Below are 19,148 nucleotides of genomic sequence, written 5' to 3'. Positions count from 1 at the left end.
ACATTTTTTCTATAACCCATTCTCCCTTGCACACTTCTGATTTTCCAACTAACCACAGGTAAGCAGTACTCTGCAGTAGACAATTAATCTGATACCAGAACATCTTTGGGATGTGGAAGGAAGCCAGAGCACCCAGTAGAAGCCCATGCATGGACAACAAGAACATGCACTGGAGATCGATACTGACCCCAGGTCACTACAAAAACACTGATACCACAGTTGCTTTCATGAAAGGAAAACCATGTTTAACAAAATGTTTTCGTTCTCTATGGATATAATTAATAGGATAGACAAAGGAAAGCCAGTAGGTGAGCTGACCTGAGGTGCAATGTAGATGCTGTGTATTTGGATGTGACGTCACACCTCGTGTCAGAAGTGCTCATAGGCTGAAGATAATATGGATGGAAGATTGGTAAACAGACGGAATAGAACAGTAGAAATGAATTAAGTTAGGTTCAGGGCGGCATGAAGTGACTCTGGTATGCCTCCGGGATCAGTAATGATAATTGGAGTCTCATGAGAGGAAAGATGCAACAGTGTTATTATTTATAGCTGGCACTATTTCAAATTGTTCATAAGTGAACTAGGAGTATTCTTGTGCCATGTACAATGAGAAAGCCTTGTTGCCTTGGCGTTTTGTGTGGTGAATGCTGGATACAGTCTTCTCTTTCATTTGAGGAAGGGTATTCTAATTGGGGTCATGCCCGAGGAGTCACTAAATTGACATTTGTGTGAGGAAGTTGCCTGTGAGGAAAGATTGAGCCAATCTGAAGAATAAAGCATCTCAAAACAAAAAAAAAACACCTGCAGGGGGTGGAGGTGGGTGTGGAAGGAGTGGTTCCATGAGGCTATTGTTTGTATTGAAGAGGGAACAGTTTGAGGAAGTGGTCCCAGGAAAGCAGCCAGCATATAAAATTAATTTTTTGTTCATTGTGTATCTTTGAAGTTCTCTGTTCTTTTCAGTTGTGGTTGCCTTGCCACTTAAGTATTTTCAAGGCTGAAAAATTATTCACCTGTTGGGAAATGCAAAGCTGGAAAACAGGAATTGAGACCAAAGTTGCTTTGATCAAAATAGAACAGGCTCGAAGAGATCTGTGGTTTACTCCGGCTTCTGAAATTTTAGGTTAATTAATTAGAAGCCAAAACAATAGTAAGTACAGAGTGATGGGCAAACATTTATATAAATAAGGATATCAATTGATGTAACGATCTCCTTCAGACCAGAGCTCTGTGACTTAGATTTCGTTTCATTAACTAGTTTTGTAAAGCATAATAGATGCGTTTGTTACTTCAGTTTCATAGAGTCCTCGCCCACAGGTCTGGTTAGAACCTGTTAACGATCCTTCGTGAATCCAATATAATTTACGGATTAAACAATGATATATTGTACCACTTGGTACTTTTTATGTTTAGCATCAGTACGTGTTAATCTAAGTTTTATTTTGCCACAAATATGATTAACATTCTCTTTTCACCTTTTGTTTTGCGTGTTCCAGATCAGAGAATAGGGTGAGCCCTTGTCTCCTGCCACCAGTGGCAATGCAGTAACCAGCTCCGACAGGCAGCAGGTGTCGACTGACTGCACCTTCTTACGGCGATTCCTGCGTCCGCCCTCTATTTACATTTGCTTTTTGATACAGCCAAACTCACCATGTACGGAAGCTCCAGGGCAGTGAGCCATGTCGAAGGCAGCCCGTCGAGGTCTCCCCGACTTCCGCGGTCTCCTCGGCTGGGCCACCGGCGAACAAACAGCAGCGGAACAGGAGGGGCAGGGAAAACTTTGTCAATGGAAAACATCCAGTCTCTTAACGCCGCCTACGCCACCTCTGGACCCATGTACCTGAGTGATCACGAGGGAGTCGCCTCCACCAGTTTTCCCAAGGGAACCATGACCCTGGGCCGAGCAACAAACCGGGCAACCTATGGAGGCCGTGTCACGGCCATGGGCAGCAGTCCGAACATCGCCTCCGCGGGGCTCCCTCCCGGGGGAGACGCCCTCTCGTTCAGCGACCACCACCAACAGCAGCACAGTGCCATGATCACTCCATCCTCTCACCACCACCACCATCACCACCAAGTGCCCTCCACCTTGAGGCAGGTCCGTGATAACACCATGGTTGATCTGCAGGCACAGCTCAAAGAGCTGCAGAGGGAGAACGAGACACTCCGGAAGGAACTGGAAATCAAGGACACCAAGCTTGGATCATCAATGAACAGCATCAAAACCTTCTGGAGCCCTGAGCTGAAGAAAGAACGAGTGTTGAGGAAAGAGGAAGCCGCCAGAATGTCCGTCCTCAAAGAACAGATGAGAGTGTCTCACGAGGAAAGTCAGGTACAGTTGTTTTCATAATCCGTTTTTTATTTTCTTAGAGCATTTAGATCATAGATTAGAGATTTTTGCCAAGCCTAAAATTATTAAAATGCAAATAAGCTTCTAGAAACATAGGTCCACAGTCGAGAGTCTGTGACAGAGCAACATTATTACCAATCTACTTGGTGAGATAGATCATAGGAAGCACTAGATCCATCCACCTGAGTGATTTTTCCACTGCCTGAGATCTCCCTGTTACTTGTTCTAACTTGGTCACGCACTTTAGTTTGTGTGTGTGGACGTGTGTGTGTGCATGTGCGTGTGTGTACATGAAGTGGCAGACATGCAGGGGATTGCAGATACTAGAATCTGGAGCAGCAAATGAAGTACAAGAGGACCTCAACGGCTTGAGCAATATCTATGGAGGGAAATGGACAGTCGACTTTTCCAGTGGAGTCTCTTTAAATGGATTCAAAGGCTGGAGATACCCAGGATATGAAAACCACTGTTGGTGCTGATTGTTAAACTACTATGTTTAAGATTATCATGGTCTAGCATTTGTGTCATGTGAATTTAACTTGTGATTTATTAACCTAACCCTGAATGATGATCCACTTCCCTGACCATGGGGAATGAAGGTCATTGAAGTGAATCTAGGAGGTGTGGAACTTGTACAACAAAATCTGGTTGGTAAGGGTGGGGAAATTGAGTGGGGCGCAAGAGGCTGAGAGTGGTGACATGATTGGTCTGCAGAAACTTTGGCTGTTTTATTGAGCTTGGTACTGAGCTTTTGGGATGCTTGTTTTTTTACTTCACATGGATTTCAATTTTACTTGGGCTTCTTCGTTGCTTCACTGTTGTCACTTTTATCCTGCCTCTAGAGCTTAGCTAGTTTATTTATGTTGAAATCAATCTTCTAAATTTGCTCAGTAATTCAGGAAGAGTCAAAATGGGCATTAACTGCTAAGTTAATCATATTATTGACAATTGCTTCTATTGCTTTGTCGGATGATTACTGGGAATTAGCTGAAGTGTACATGTCCTACTGTTTGTGGACCTTGCAACACTTGGCAATCTTCCAGCTTCTTGGGCTGGTGTCACTGTTGTACAACTACTTCAACAGAAGGCCTTGACGAACAGCTAAGTACAAGTCTTCATTGCAGGAGAATTGTTATCGGGACCCATTGACCTTTGGTGCACTTGGCATTTTTTGATGTTATTTTATGAAGTGAATTATTTTGTCTGAAGCTTGGCCTCTGTGAAAGTGTGGACAAAATTAGGTCATCTACTTGATAGTGAGGGACAAATTCATCTGATTTTTGTGCTCATTTGCTGGCTTTCTAAAAGACTTCCCTAATTAGTTGTTTTATTATCCTTTACTGTTGGAAACACTGGCAATGAACTTGCCAATGTTTCCAACAATATTCCATAGCACATTCATCGTGGTTATCATCCATGTTGTCTAGCTTCACCTGCTTATTGCTTATTTTGAGTATAGTATAGGTTTAGTGGTGTGTTTTGTTTGGCATGTTCTCCTAAACTGCCTCGAAGTAGGTTGGTCCCCTGACTTGACATTAATAATGGAGAGATGAATATGTCTGGACTATAAATTGTGTTGGACTGACCATTACCTGTTGGTGGCAGCATAAGTTAAGGTGACTACTATGACTTATCTGAATCTGTCAGAAGTACCTCACAGGATGATTTGTGTTTTAATTATGTGGAGGGAATTTAATCTACAGGAGGACAATCTGGAATTAAATCTTGTCAGTTCTGTTGTGGAAGGACACAATGGAAGCAGGAAGGATGAGGATGAAGACATGCAAGTTTACCCCTCACACTGAGCCTGTGGCAGGTGGTATAAAAATCAATTTGGCAGTCATGTCCTTCAGGATTTAGTCAGTAGTGGAGCTACTGAATCATTGTTGGCAAAAGATGTTGGTTTTCTTCATGTACATTTTGTTGTTTTTTTTGGGGGGGGAATGGTTTTCATTAATTAAGAGTCATATTTTAACAGTTCATATGAAAATATTTGAAATGTATATTTTAAATTTTGTTCAAAATCAATTTCTGTACATACTCGTATCACTAGGAATTAAAATTCAATAGCTTTGCTATGTTAGCTAAAATTTTATTAAATGTTCTCCGATGATAAAGAAGTCCAAACATATTTATATTTAGCAGTTTTTCTTTTAAAGGCAAAAAAACTCAAAAATCTTCAGAAAAAATATTAATTACAATCAAAATGGGGGAACAGAAAATTGTAGAGCTTAAGGTTCAATTATTTAATTCAAATTGTTCAATTTTAGTATGTGCATTTTAGCATGGAATAAAATTGGAATTTAAGAATTGAACAAAGAATTATGTAACTGGGTACACATTCTCTTCAGTTGGGTTTCTGCTCACCTTGGAGATAACTACTGTGCAAGGTCTGTGTTACTGGCATCTAACATATGTGTTTTGAATAAACTGCATGAGTCCTACACAGGCAACAGCACAGCTGATAAACAAGGACCACTACAACAGAAATAATCTGACTGCAGCAGATTACAGCCAGAAAAACCTTGATTGCAGTGTCTTCCTAATTACATGGAGCATTGTTCAAATGGAAAAATCATTGCAATACAGTAGCACACGAGCAAAATATCAGCATCTGACAGCCAGTATAGCTTGTGCTTTTGTTTTGCTGTGGAAGTCTGCACAACTAATCTAGGCTGGGCTCAACTATAGATGCTTCATAAGGAGAAAGGTGCAACTCAAAAGCATATTAAAATACCCAGAGAGTCAAGTCAACAAGTCAACAAGCCATTCTAACTGATGTGAAAAAACAGATTAATTAAAATTTTATGAAATCAAGTCATCTGATGCTTTTGTTTTACATGTTCAGATCTATTCTCTTCTCTTACTATTTTCACCACTATTCAGGACACTGGTGAGAATTTTAGATTTCAACCTGTATCAGTATTCCAAAAATTGCCTAGTAGCACTCACATCTACTGTAATCAAGCGCTTTGAGAGGTCATTACTGGCTAGAATCAACTCTTGCATGAGGAAGAACCTTGATCCGCTGCAACTTGGTATACCACTACAACAGGTCCACATGCAATCTCTCAGGCTCTCCACTCAGCTTTGAGCAATATGGGCATAAATCAGGCTATTGTTTATCAGTTACAACCCAGTATTCAAAATCAATCATCTCCTCAATACCAATCAACAACCTTTAAATCCTGAGTCCAGTACCTCCCTCTGCATCTGGATCCTGGATTTCTTCGTCAGGAGACCTCCAATCAGTGTGGATACATAAAACATCTTCTCGCTGACAATCAAGGATGTGTGCTTAGCCCACAGCTCAATTATCTCTACATTTATTACTGCGTGCCTAGGCACAGTTCAAGCACCATCTATAAATTTGCCATGACACTGCTGGTAGACGAGGAGGCATACAGGAGTGAGATAAATTAGTTGGCATTGTGCTGTTGCGACAACAACCTTGCACTCAGTCAGTGCAGCCAATGAATTGATTGTCAACTTCAGGAAGTGGAAGTCAGGAAGCACACACCAGTTCCTCATTGTTCAGCAGTGGAAAGGGTGAGAAGCTTCAAGTACCCGGGTGTCAGTATCTCCATGGATATACATCATCTTGAAAAAAGTATTCAGCCCCCCACAACTATTCTCACATTTTACTGTCTCACTTTCTAAATTTAAAATATATTGAAGCAGAATTTTTTTGAACTAATCTACAAAATACTGTGCATCATGCCAAATCAAGAGAAATTCCAAACTCTGTCAACAATTTACTAAAAAGAAGAAAGAGAAACAAAGCTGTGAGGCTGAAAAAGTATTCACCCCCTTTGTAATCACTACGCTAACTTTCCTCAGGTGCAATATACCAACTCACCCAATTTGTTGATGTAGAAAATTGTAAGGATCACCTGTTTTTAATGAATTCATAAGAATAAATACCACCTCTCTCTGTAAGGTCCAACAGTATGGTAGATTTTCAACAGATCAAACTAGAATGAAGACAAAAGAACATTCAAGACAAGTCAAGGAAATGATAATATGATCTGGGGAAGGGTGCAAAGCTATCTCAAAGGCACTGAACATACCTCGGAGCTCAGTGCAGTCCATCGTGAAAGAGTGGAAGAAGTATGAAACAACAGCTACACTGCATTGGTCAGGCTGCCCCTTGAAACTTAGTCACCAGAGAAGAACGATACTTGCAAGAGAGGCTACCGTGATGCCAGTTGTCACTGAGTGAGCTGCAGAAGTCAAAGGCTGCAACTGGAGATGAAGTTCATGGCCTTACAATCTCTAAGGCCTTGCACAAAAAGGATTTTTGTGGAAGAGTGACAAAGAAGAAACACTGCCTTTTTTAACAGAAATAAAAGTCATATCCTTGTCCGTAAAGACTTTGCAAAGTGTCACTTAGAAGATGCGTGGCAGAAGATCTTGTTGTCGGATGAGACTAAAGTGGACCTTTTGGCCTCAATGCTAAGCGGTATGCAGACATGATAATGGCTCCCTGATGACCACAAATTATATACAATATCCTGGAAATCGAGTTTCTTTTTGAGAGGGAGAGGAAGAGCAAGAGCTAGAGGGAGCATCCTGATAGGTCTCTCTTCGTGCTAAATAGGCCTATCAGTTTTCTCTGAGGGTGGGCTTTACAGTCAAAATCAATCTCTCTCTCTCTCTCTCTCTTCCCCCCTCTCTCTCTTCCCCCCTCCCCTCTCTCTCTCTTCCCCCCTCCCCTCTCTCTCTCTCCCCCTCTCTCTCCCTCTCCCGCTCTCTCTCTCTCTCCCCCCTCTCTCTCTCTTCCCCTCTCCCTCTCTCTCATATCACACCCCCCCCCCCAATAGGGGTCAAAAATTATGACAGTGGTGCTCGCTCCACTGTTTGTAACAGTGACTTCTCTATTGCCCATGGTGGGTTAAATGACTGTAATAGACATGTTGAGGTGACTTTAACGGGTGTCATTCATTCATTAGCATAGCCAACGTTATTTAAACTAGCTAGCTGCTAAGGAGCTACTCTATTGATGTCCTATGTGATGAGGCCAAACTCCCTGTAGACTTGCTTAAAGTTGTAATACAATAAAAAAACAACTCCATGAAGGTATATATTTTAATGTCACATTTTCTGCATATACCTAACTTGCTTTACAGGTTAGACAAAATCACTAAACAAAGTATTACATACACCCTTGGAGGTCGATGGGGGGGGGGGGGGGGGGGAATATGGGGTTGCAGGGGGCGGGGGTGCTACCCCTTGAAATGGTGCTGCTACCTCCCTGAAATGAGTTTTTGCAGGGTGGGATGTCTGGGTATGTGTGGCATAAATCTAATATTGCACATCGGCCAGGTAACACTATCCCTACTATAAAGCATAGAAGAAGTGGCATCATGCTATAGGGATGCTTTTCAGCAGCAGGGACTGTAAATCTGGTCAGGATTGATGGGAAGATGAAGGCTGCTAAGTACAGAGAGATCTTGGATTTAAAACCCTGCTGGCCTCTGTCAGAAGGCTTAAATTGGGGAGGATGTTCATCTTTCAGCAGGACAATGACCCAAAGCACACTGCCAGAGCAACCATGGAGAAAATTGATGTCCAGTCATAGTCCTGACCTTAACTTGATCAAGCATCTGGCAAGACCTCAAGATTGTTGTCCACCACCATTCTCTAAATAATCTGGCACAGCTTGAGCAATTATGCATGGAGGAGTGGGCAAATTTTGCTCCATCACATTGTGCAAAGCTAATAGAGACTTATGCAAAAAGACCACAAGCTGTAATAGCTGCGAAAGATGGTTCAACTAAGCACTGAGGAAAGGGGGATGACTACTTTCGAACTGCTAAAAGTTTTTCAACCTTTTAGTTTTTCAAGCTTTACAATTTTCCCTTTTTTGTGGGCTCTACCAACTGTGAAAAAAGGAGCATGTGATCCACGAATAAAAATTGATCAAAATCCCTGATTGTAATACTCATTTATGTGAACAAAGGGTTGGGGTCTGAATATTTTTACAAGACACTTTATCCTGGTCTCAACATATTGATACAATCATGAAGAAAGTGCATATTTTTGGGTTTTACACTCTTCCAATCTTTGTACTTTTTCTTACTGTTGAAGCACTGTTCAATTGGTCATCTCAACTAGAAATCCCATGGTTAATTTGGGTACCTGATCTGCTTGATTGCTTGATGCTGGATTTCACAATTTTTTCCTTTTATTAGCTCATAAACAACCTGCATATATTTTACTAATTCCATTTCCTTCTGTTTACATCCTGTTCCAGTCAATGAGTGGATAATTAAAGTTCACAAGAAATGTAGCTCCATTTCCCGATGTGAGACGACTCCCTAGTTTTGGCTTTCAGACTTTTATTTATAGAATGGACTCTTTCTATTTCCATCCCACTTGATCTTTCTTGTCTTTCTGATACACTGAGGGAGCTATTGAATCGTAATATTATTGCTAATGAATAATGCAAACATGGATCCAAATGATTTTTGAAACATTTCTGGGTAGTGTATAATTTGCATTACCAGGCAGTGGTGCAGTTGGATTTGTGCTGCATATTTGCCATGCATTGTTAAAGTCAATGTTAAAATTAATAGATTTTTTTCCTTAGTTTTGCCTTGTAAAATTGTGGGATGCGGCTTGTGGAAAGGTAACTGAGCTCTGAGCTTGTATTTTGTTGTGTTTGGAACATTCTTGGTTTGGTCATGTGATGCTTGATGTGAAGTCTCCAGCCCCCGTCTGTTCCTTGAGTTTCTAATTAAAATAGTTATGTTGCATTGTTGCTATGAAAGTTAACAATTCCTCATTAAAGAACATCTGATATTAATATCTACACAATGGAAATTGCAAGATTAGAAAGGAAACAGACTGTGCTCTCTGTTTGTGCTTCCTAGTTTTGAAACACCTTTTCTCACTTGTAAAGACAAATCTAATTCTATTTATCAAGTTGTTACTTCCACTCTTTATCAACCAAGTTAAGTGAACATGAGATTGTGGTTACAATATTCTGTCACTGAATAATATAATTTCTGTCTACAAAGAAATGAATCATTCCCTCAAGCTCTCTGACCTATACTAATTTTTAGATCATGAGCTAGAGCACCTTTAAGTAATTTTACCTGGGTCAAAAAGCTCCAAAAGTTTGATTATGTTAGCAGAATTAGTTTCCTTCTCAGTCACACAGGATCTTTGTCCATAATTGGGGTTAATAGGTTTCTGATTTCTTAAATAAACTAATTTCAGCAGTTAGTGAAGATTTGTATTTTGTTGTGTTTGGAACATTCTTGGTTTGGTCATGTGATGTTTGGACATCTGACCATGTGATGCTTGATGTGAAATCTCTAACCCCCGTCTGTTCTTTGAGGCATGGTGATATTAGTGAGCCTGAGTCTTCAGCTGCAACAGGTGATGTCTTGAAGAAATATGGAGCGGATATAGAGAAGAATCCTCTGGTGCATAATTTCCTGGTCTTCGGGAGGCACTTTTGAATCTAAGGAAATTTGCTGTCTGAGAGATTTGGGAATCTTAATTTGCACACCTTAAATGACATGAACATATTCATTTTGTACAATGGCATGTGTGGCTTGATGTGCTTGGCAAATAGTGTAAAAGTGGACCAAAATGAGGATGATTGTTTTTATGCATTGGCTGCAAACTAATGTGCAGTGATGAACTTTGTTGCAGAGAAGTGAGCGAGTACTTTCGTAATCGACACTCTTGAGGGAAATTGTAGGTGGTGCAGCGATTGGATTTAGAAAACTTGGCTAATTGCATTTTAAGGAGTCTCACTATAATAAATGAAACAAGTAGAGAATGAGAAAAATAGAAATGGGAAACATTTAAATTGGATGAGAAGGGATGATTTAGAATAGTTGATATTTATTGAGAGACGAATTCGGGACAATTGAAGAATGGTCAATGAAACAGGTAGCCACCAGTAGTGGCATGCAGACATTAAGAATCAAAATAGTTGGAGGACGTAGATTGGGCTGTTTGAACATCTAGCCAGAGCTCATTCATAAAACAAGACACGTATATAATGTGTACAAGTATTGCACTGTTTTTCTGATTCAGCTTTTTTCTCATATTTTGAGTTTTCTATTTCCAAGTAATCTTTACTACAGCATCTTTATTTCCTAGAAATGATCATTTCCCTTCTGGCTAACAGCATTGTAAGCATGTCCCACAAAATCAATATTGGTTTAATATTAGGATGCTGTGGTTTTTATTAGCAGTGAGGGAGCCTAACGGGAAGTCTGAATGAACATCAGCAAGGTCATCTGGACTTAATTGAATGAGCAAGCAACCAGTTTTTATATTGTTAGTATTTTGGGTGACTCGGTTCAGAAATAATTTAATTACTAAAGCTTGTTTAAATTGGTATAACAGAGTTTATTTTGAGTGCGTGTACTTTCCACAGTATTGAATGAATTGTACAACGGGGATTCACAGATATTCAAGGAAAGTTGTATGCAATTACTTATGTGAGGCCTTGATCAGGACCTTTGTGTCTTCTTTAGCCACAGGTGAGATCCTGAAGTACTGGCAAGTAGCTAATGGTTTTCTGTCATGTGTCTCTTGGTGGCCTCCCTCATTAGTTTCCTTTTGCACGGTCACTCAGTTTTTGAGGACGGGCCTGCACCAGGCAGATTTACAGCTGTGCCATGTTCTTTTAATTTCTTGATGATTGACTTAACTGTACTCCAAGGAATATTCAGTGACTTGGAAATGTTCTTGTATCCATCTCCTGATTTGTGCTTTTCAGTAACCTTTTTACAGAGTTGCTTGCAGTATTCTTTTGTCTTCAGGGTGTAGTTTTTGCCAGGATACAGAATCACCAGCAGCTGAACCTTCCAGATACAGATGTATTTTTACTGCAATCAACTGAAACACCTTGACTGTATAGTAGTGATCACCATTTAACTAATTATGTAACTTTTGAAGCCAGTTAGCTGCACCAATGATGATTTGGTGTGATATTAAAGAGGGTGAATACTTATGCAGTCAATTATTTTGTGTTTTATATTTGTAGTTGATTTAGATAACTTTATAGAGATCTGTTTTCACTTTGACATGAAAGAGTCTGTTTCTGTTGATCAGTGTCAAAAAAAGCTAAATTAAATCCACTGTGATTCAATGTTGTAAAACAACATAACATGAAAACTTCTAAGGGGGGTGAACACTTTTTATAGAGTGTGTGTGTGTGTGTACACGCACGTGCACAGATACACACATGAGCAGAATTAGGCTTTTCAACCCATCATGTCTGCTTCGCCATTTAATCGTGGCTGGTTTGTCAGTTGCAGATATAGTGGAGAAATGGCAGATGGAGTATAAACACAAGAGATTCTGCAGATGCTGGAAATCAGTCAGACGGCATCCAAGGAAGCTAATAAACCATTGATGTTTTGGGCTGAGACCCTTGCTCAGGACTGGAAAGGAAAGAGGAAGTTGACAGAATAAAACATTGGGGGGAGGGGAAGGAGGAATAGCTAGAGGGTGATGGGTGAAGGCAGGTAGCTGGGAAAAGTAAAGGACTGGAGAAGAAGGAATCTGCAATGATGCCATCCATTTGCTTTAAGACTGCAACTAGTCATCTTTCTCCCCTTGTAAATCAGTCAATGGAATACCTGAACCTATGTCGTATGACATGGGCAATCATGGTCTTTCCATGACCGTGATTGTTCTTGGCAAATTTTTCTACAGGAGTGGTTTACCACTGCCTTCTTCTGGGCAGTGTCTTTACAAGATGGGTGACCCCAGCTATTATCAATGTTCTTCAGAGATTATCTGCCTGGCTTCAGTGGTTGCATATCCAGGACTTGTGATAGGCACCAGCTGCTCATACAACCATCCACCACCTGCTCCCATGGCCCTGCTCGGTGGGCTAAGCAGGTACTACACCTTGCCCAAGTGGAGGGAAGGAGTGCCTACACCTCCTTTGGTAAAGGCATATTTCCACTCCACCACCCAGTGTATAACCTGGCCAAATATGAGGGGATGCACTCAGGAGATCAAATGTAAAGGGAAAGTACAGAGTTAACAGTAAGACCTTTAACATTGTTGATGTGCAGAGAGATTTTAGGTTTGGGCCTATGTCCTTGTCTCCCTGAATGTTGTTGCACAATTTGATAGGGTGGTAAAGGTTGTATATGGCATGCTTGCCTTGATTAGTTGAGACGTTAAGTCCAAGAGTCAGGAAGTTATGTTCAGTTGCATATCATTGAAACCTCAAGCACAGAAACATGTACTTCAGCCCAATTTGTCCTTGGCGATTGTGTTGTCCTCTAGCTATTCCCATCTGTCTGCATTTGGCCCATAGCATCTGGAGTATTACATTCAATTCTGGTGCCATATTATAGGAAGAATGTAGATGCTTTGGAGAAGGTGCAGAAGAAGTTTACCAGGATCCTGCCTAGATTAGAGGGTATGTGCTATAAGCAGAGGTTAGACAAACTTGGGGTGTTCTCTCTGAGTGGCAGAGGCTGAAGGGAGACCTGATAGAGTTTTCAAAGATTATGAGGGGTGTAAATAAAGTAGACAGCCTATATCATTTGTCCCATGATCAAAGTGTCTAATACTAGAAGGCTTGCATTTAAGGTGAGAGTGGGTAAGGAGATGTTCAGGCAAACATTTCAGCCTGAAATGCACGACCATAAGACAAAGGAGCATAATTAGGCCATTTGGCCCATCGAGTCTGCTCTGCCATTCAATCATGGCTGATTTTTTTTTTCTCCTCCTCAACCCCATTTCCTGGCCTTCTCCCCTTTTCTCATCATTTTCTCATCTTTGATACCATGTCCGATCAAGAACCTATCAATCAAATCATGTAATTGCTTATATAAAACCGATATTTCTTTCATTTTAAAAGCTGCTTTGTAAACGTTGTAGAGTTTATTTTGAAAAAGCTTCTATGTTCAATAGTTTTTCTTTGTTGCAGTGCTGAGAGAGCTCTAACTTCCAAATAACTTCGGTTGTATCTAATCTATTATCTGGGGTTAAACTGGGCTGGTATTAACATGGGTATATTTTCTGACTTTTTTTTCTGCTGCCCTTTTACAACTCCTTAAATAAGCAAATGCAATATTTGTGCAACGAGAATCTAATTTACCTTATGAAGTAAAATATGGTGGGAGGTGGAAAATTATAAAATACGAATAAATATGCTGGAGAAGCTCAGGTTGGAAACTTAACTGAAGTGGAAAAATTGTTAATGTCTATTGATAGCTTGCATCAGGACCATCATCCAACTGAAATATTTCTCTCCACAGTTACTATCTGGCATGTTATTTCAAGTTTTATTTTTATTCTTCTATTTAATTATAAATCTGTGTGAATTACTTAATGATTTTACAAATTTTACAGAAGTAGTAGAATTATGAATATTTCACTATTAATGAATGGAAAAATAAAGTTGAATGTTTACTTGTGGGATATAGTTACTGCACCTTATTAGTCTAACAGTGGGGAAAAATATTAATGATATAGGTGAACCTTGTTTTGAGCAGTTAAAGACTGTACAAGAGAATTAATTGGGTCCATGATTGTCAATAACGAGAAGTGGTTGATTTAGTTAAGTTTTTACTCCATGCTAGTAATTTAAGTTATATTTGATTTTTTTTTTGCAAATGTTAGTTTTACATTGCACAAATAGTTATGTTCCTTGAGGGTATCATATCTACTTTAAACAGATGGTTGCTTGGCAAGATATCTACAACAGTATTGATAATTTTGCAGTTAAATTAAACAACTGTTTATCATGCGTGCCCTGACATTGTGATATCCTCACTTAAAATCATTGAATTTTAATTGATTACCATTTTGAAAAGATAATTGACCTTTTTTTGGCAACAAAATTTTTTTATCCTTTGACTTGGTTTTTCATCTATTTCTAGTTGTTCCCTTGCAGTATATTGTATATGAAAACTGAATGTTGTTATGTACGGTCTTGTTTAGCACTGGTGCTCCAAGGACACATTTCAAAAGTGCAAAATTTGAACTTAATGCTGCTTTACCTGCGAAGAGGTTGTAAATTATGAAGAAGGTCTTTACTGCATATTACTGAAAATTAACAATTTCTCCTTGGGATAAGGAAGTAATAAAAGAAGGGAAGTATTGCTGTAATTGTGGCAGGGACTAGACAAGCTCTAACCCAAGACACTATTTGTTAGAGGTAATGCAGAGAAGTTTCTTCAGAATGGTTTCTGGTAATTGAGTTGTCTGATGAGGAACCTATGAGCATAATAAAGAAAATTAGATGATTTGAGGGGAAACATTATTGAGTTGCTTTATTCTGAGAAGGCTTGATAAGTTAGATGCTATAAGATGCTTTATTGGAGAAAATTTGGGGCTGTATTCTCAGGATTGGGAAATGCTCATTTATGACTGAAATGTGGAGGGAATACTGTTTTGAATCCTTTAAAGTAATTTATTAAATTATTTATTTAAAAAAATATTTAGAAATTTGTGTCTTAGAGGTCTCTGGATGCTAAGTATAATTATATTCAATGCTGAGAATAACTTTTTTGGACTGAGCGGTGTCATAGGCCATGGGGATTAAACAGGAAAATGTAAAAAGGCCAGATCAGGTATGAAGTTGTATGGTGGAGGAAGCTCAAGCAGTTGAATTACTTTCTCCAGCTGCATTTCTGTTCCATATATACAGTTTGCTGCACTCGCAGGGCGGGATGAGGAGGGATATGAAGTAGGGAGGTGATAGAAGAAGTAAAGGGTTGAAGAAGGAGGAATCTGATAGGAGAGGACAGTAAACCATGGAAGAAAGGGAAGAGGAGCACCGAGAGGAGGTTCATGGAAGAAAAGGAAGGAGGAGGGGTCCATGGAAGGAAGGGAAGGTATATTGGGCTTTCGGAAGGCTTACTGAGTTTCCACACAGTCTGCTGAACAAGCTTGATGCAGGTGGAATTAGATGCACAATGGAGAGCTGGATAACAAAGGAAAAACAAAATAGGAATAAATAGATTTTCTCAAGTTGAAAGGCTGTAATTACTCAGCTACCACAAGGGACCAATGCTTGAGGCTGAATGATTTTATGGCAATTGAAGGTTTTTATAGCAATTCTGATTAGGAAACAAAATATAATTTTCCCGAAGAGACACAAGACACTGCAGATGCTTGAATTTGGAGCAACATACAATCTTCTGGTGACACTCGAGTAGCATCTCATGGGGGAGGAGCAGGGTTTGAAGAGCATTTATGATGATTTCGGTCAGAGCTCCATATTATCCTGATGCCTAATTTAAACACAAAACATCTATAATTCCTATAATGAACATGGAACAGTATGATACTAGATAGGGCAATCAGCCCATGACCTTGTGCTAATCTTGATGCCAGTTTATATCAAACGTTTCCTTCAGCGTATCATCTGTATCCCTCCATTCTCTTCATACTCATGAACCTATCTAAAAGCTTCTAAAAATGCACACAACTGCCTGCTCTTGACACCTATTTGAGACACTCTGCTTTTTTAAAGAAAAGTTTGTCTCTCATGTCACATTTTAAACTCCTCCCCTACCCCAGCCTTAAAAACATGCTCTCTGGTGTTTGACATTCCTATCCAGGGAAAAAGATTCTGACTGTCTATCCTATCTATGCCTTCCTATCATTTAAAAAAACCTCTATCAGGGTCCCCTGAGCCCGTGACATGCTAGGGGGAGCAACTCAATTTATCCAACCTTTCCTTTAGAGCTCACACATGCTAAACCGGACAGCATCCTGACAAACTTCTTACACATCCCCTCCATAATCTCCATATCCTTCCTATGAAGGGACACCAGAATTGCACGCAATTCTTCAAGGTGAGTGAAGTTTTCATATAGCTGCAGTATGACTTCCTTAATCTCATACTCAACACCCTTAAGTGTGCTGTAGTTCTTCTTTTCCACCTTATCCACTTGTGTAGTCATTTCCAGTGACCTTTTGACCTCTGCCCCAAGATCCCTCCACGCAACACCTCACACTTAGCTAGATTAAAGTCTGACTACCACTTCTCTGCCCACGGTGTAGGACACAGGAAACTGGGTGTCGGTTAGGAAAGGGAAAGGGGTTAAGGAGCTAGTGCAGAGTAACCGTGTCCATCTCCCTCAAAAACAGGTATATCACTTTGGATGCCGTCAGGGGTGGGGAGGGGGGAGGTGACTTAACAGAGGAAAGTCACAGTGTCCGAGTCACTGGCGCTGAGCCTGCCTTTGTTCCTCAGAAGGGAAGGTGCCGGGGGGGAGGGGGGGAAGAGGCACACTGTGTTGATACAGGATTCATTAGTTAGGGGAATGGACAGGACATTCTGTGGACGAGAACGAGATTACCAGATGGTATGTTGCCTCCTGGGTGTCAGGGTCCAAGATATCTCAGATCGAGTTCTCGTGTTCTTAAGTGGGAGGGTGAACAGCCAGAAGTTGTGGTCCATGTAGGTACCAATGACATGGGTAGGATGAGTGACAAGGTTCTGCATAGGGAGTTCAGGGAGTTAAGTGCCAAGTTAAAGTTCAGGACCTCCAGGGTTGTGATCTCAGAATTGCTACCCATGCCATGAGCTAGTGAGACCAGAACTAGGAAGATCATACAGTTTAATTCATGGCTAAGGAGTTGGTAAAGGAGGAAGAGCATAAGATTTGTGGCTCATTGGCTCTGTTCCAGGGAAGGTGGGACCTGTACAGAAGGGACTATTTCCACCTGAACTGGAGGGGGACTGATATCCTAGTGGGAAGCTTTGGTAATGCTGCATGGTGGGGTTTAAACTAGAGTTGCAGGGGGATTGGAACCAGAGCGCCAGAGCAGTTAATGGAGAGGTTGTGGAGGCAAACATTGTTAAGACCTCAGACAAAGTTAGGAATCAAAAGGTTGAGCATGGTGCGACTAGTGTCCTGAGCTGCGTATATTTCAATGCAAGAAGTATTGTAGGAAAGGTAGATAATAATGCTGAAGATAAGGTAGCTGGTTTACAAACAGAGGCAATCTGTAGTGAGAAGAGGCTGTTGACAGGACAAAATTGCAGGCACCAGGATGAGTTGCAACGTAAACACCAGATAAAATCAAAAGGGGTGAATACAGGACTGGAGGTGTTGTATATGAATGTGTGCAGTATATGCAATAAGGTAGATGAACCTGCAGCACAGTTGCAGATTGGTGGGTATGTTGTTGTAGGCATCACTGAGCCATGCCAAAAGAAAATTACAGCTGGAAGCTTAATGTCCAAGGATACATATTGAATGGAAAAGACTGGCAGGAAGGCAGAGGGCACAGTGTTGCTCTGTTGGTTAAAAAAAAAAATGAAATCATTAGAAAGAGATGGCATAGGGTCGGAAGGTGTTGAACCATTGTGGATAGAGCTAAGGAACTGCAAGAGTAAAAAGACCCTGACAGGAATTGTATACAGACCCTGAACAGTAGTAAAGATGTGGACTGCAAGTTACAACAGGAGACAAAAAATGCATGCCAATAGGGTAATGTTGTAATAGTCATGGGGACTTCAAAATGCAGGTAGATTGGGAAAATCAGGTTGGTGTGGGTTTCTAGGACATGGAAATTCTAGAGTGCCTATGATATGGCTTTTTAGAACAGCTCGGGTTGAGCCCACTAGAGGATCAGCTATTCTGGATTGGGTTTTTTTTGCATTGAACCAGAAGTGATTAGAGACCTTAAGATAAAATAAAACCTTGGGGTTAAGTGATCATAACATGATTGAATTCATTGAAATTTGAGAAGGAGAAGCTAGCATCAGATGTAGCAGTATTACATAGAAACATAGAAGCGGAGAAAACCTACAGCACAATACAGGCCCTTTGGCCCACAATGCTGTTTTGAACATGTACTTACTTTAGAAATTACCTATGGTTACCCATAGCCCACTATTTTTCTAAGCTCCATGTACCTATCCAAGAGTCTCTTAAAAAGACCCTATCATATTCGCATCCACCACCGTTGCCGGCAGCACATTCCACGCACTCACCACTCTCTGCGTTTTAAAAAAAAACTTACCCCTGGCATCTCCTCTGTACCTAATTCCAAGCACCTTAAAACTGTGCCCTCTCATGATAGCCATTTCAGCCCTGGGAAAAAGCCTCAGACTATCCACACAATCAATGCCTCTCATCATCTTATACACCTCTATCAGATCACCTCTCGTCCTCCATCGTTCCAAGGAGAAAAAGCCAATTTTACTCAACCTTTTCTCATAAGACATGCTCCCCAAACCAGGCAACACCCTTGTAAATCTCCTCTGCACCCTTTTCACATCCCTCCTGTGGTGAGGTGACCAGAACTGAGCACAGTACTCCAGGTGGGATTTGCCCAGGGTCCTACATAGCTGTAACATTTCCTCTTGGCTCTTGAACTCAGTCCCACGGTTGATGAAGGTCAATATACCGTACGCCTTCTTAACCACAGTCAACTGGTGCAGCAGCTTTGAGTGTTCTATGGACACACACCCCAAGATCACTCAGATCCTCCACACTGCCAAGAGTCTTATTATGAATACTATATTCTGCCATCATATTTGACCTACCAAAATGAAACACCTCACACTTATCTGGGTTGAACTCTATCTGCCACTTCTCAGCCCAGTTTTGCATCCTATTGTTGTCCCGCTGTAACCTCTGACAGCTCTCCACACTATCCACAACACCCCCCAACCTTTATGTCATCAGCAAATTTATTAACCCATCCCTCCACTTCCTCATTCAGGTCATTTATAAAAATCACAAAGAGTAGGGGTCCCAGAATAGATCCCTGAAGCACACCACTGGTCACCAACCTCCATGCAGAATATGACCCGTCTACAACCACTCTTTGCCTACTG

At 40.7% G+C, this 19,148-nt stretch overlaps 1 protein-coding gene across 2 annotated transcripts in view; it reads left to right on the top strand.

Moving 5' to 3' along the window:
- LOC140741811 (ERC protein 2) overlaps positions 1-19,148 on the top strand; it is a 767,514-nt gene that overhangs the window by 21,392 nt on the left and 726,974 nt on the right. For both annotated transcript variants that reach the window (XM_073072223.1, XM_073072222.1), the window contains one exon: positions 1,497-2,332. In XM_073072223.1, coding sequence (XP_072928324.1) covers positions 1,652-2,332 — 681 coding nt within the window. In that variant the 5' untranslated portion in view covers positions 1,497-1,651. The remainder of the gene's footprint in view (positions 1-1,496; positions 2,333-19,148) is intronic.

Source organism: Hemitrygon akajei, chromosome 19 (genome assembly GCF_048418815.1).
Source record: "Hemitrygon akajei chromosome 19, sHemAka1.3, whole genome shotgun sequence".
NCBI classification, from domain to species: domain Eukaryota; kingdom Metazoa; phylum Chordata; class Chondrichthyes; order Myliobatiformes; family Dasyatidae; genus Hemitrygon; species Hemitrygon akajei.
The sequence above is the reverse complement of the archived record's forward strand: the minus strand, read 5'-3'. Positions and strand labels throughout refer to the sequence as shown.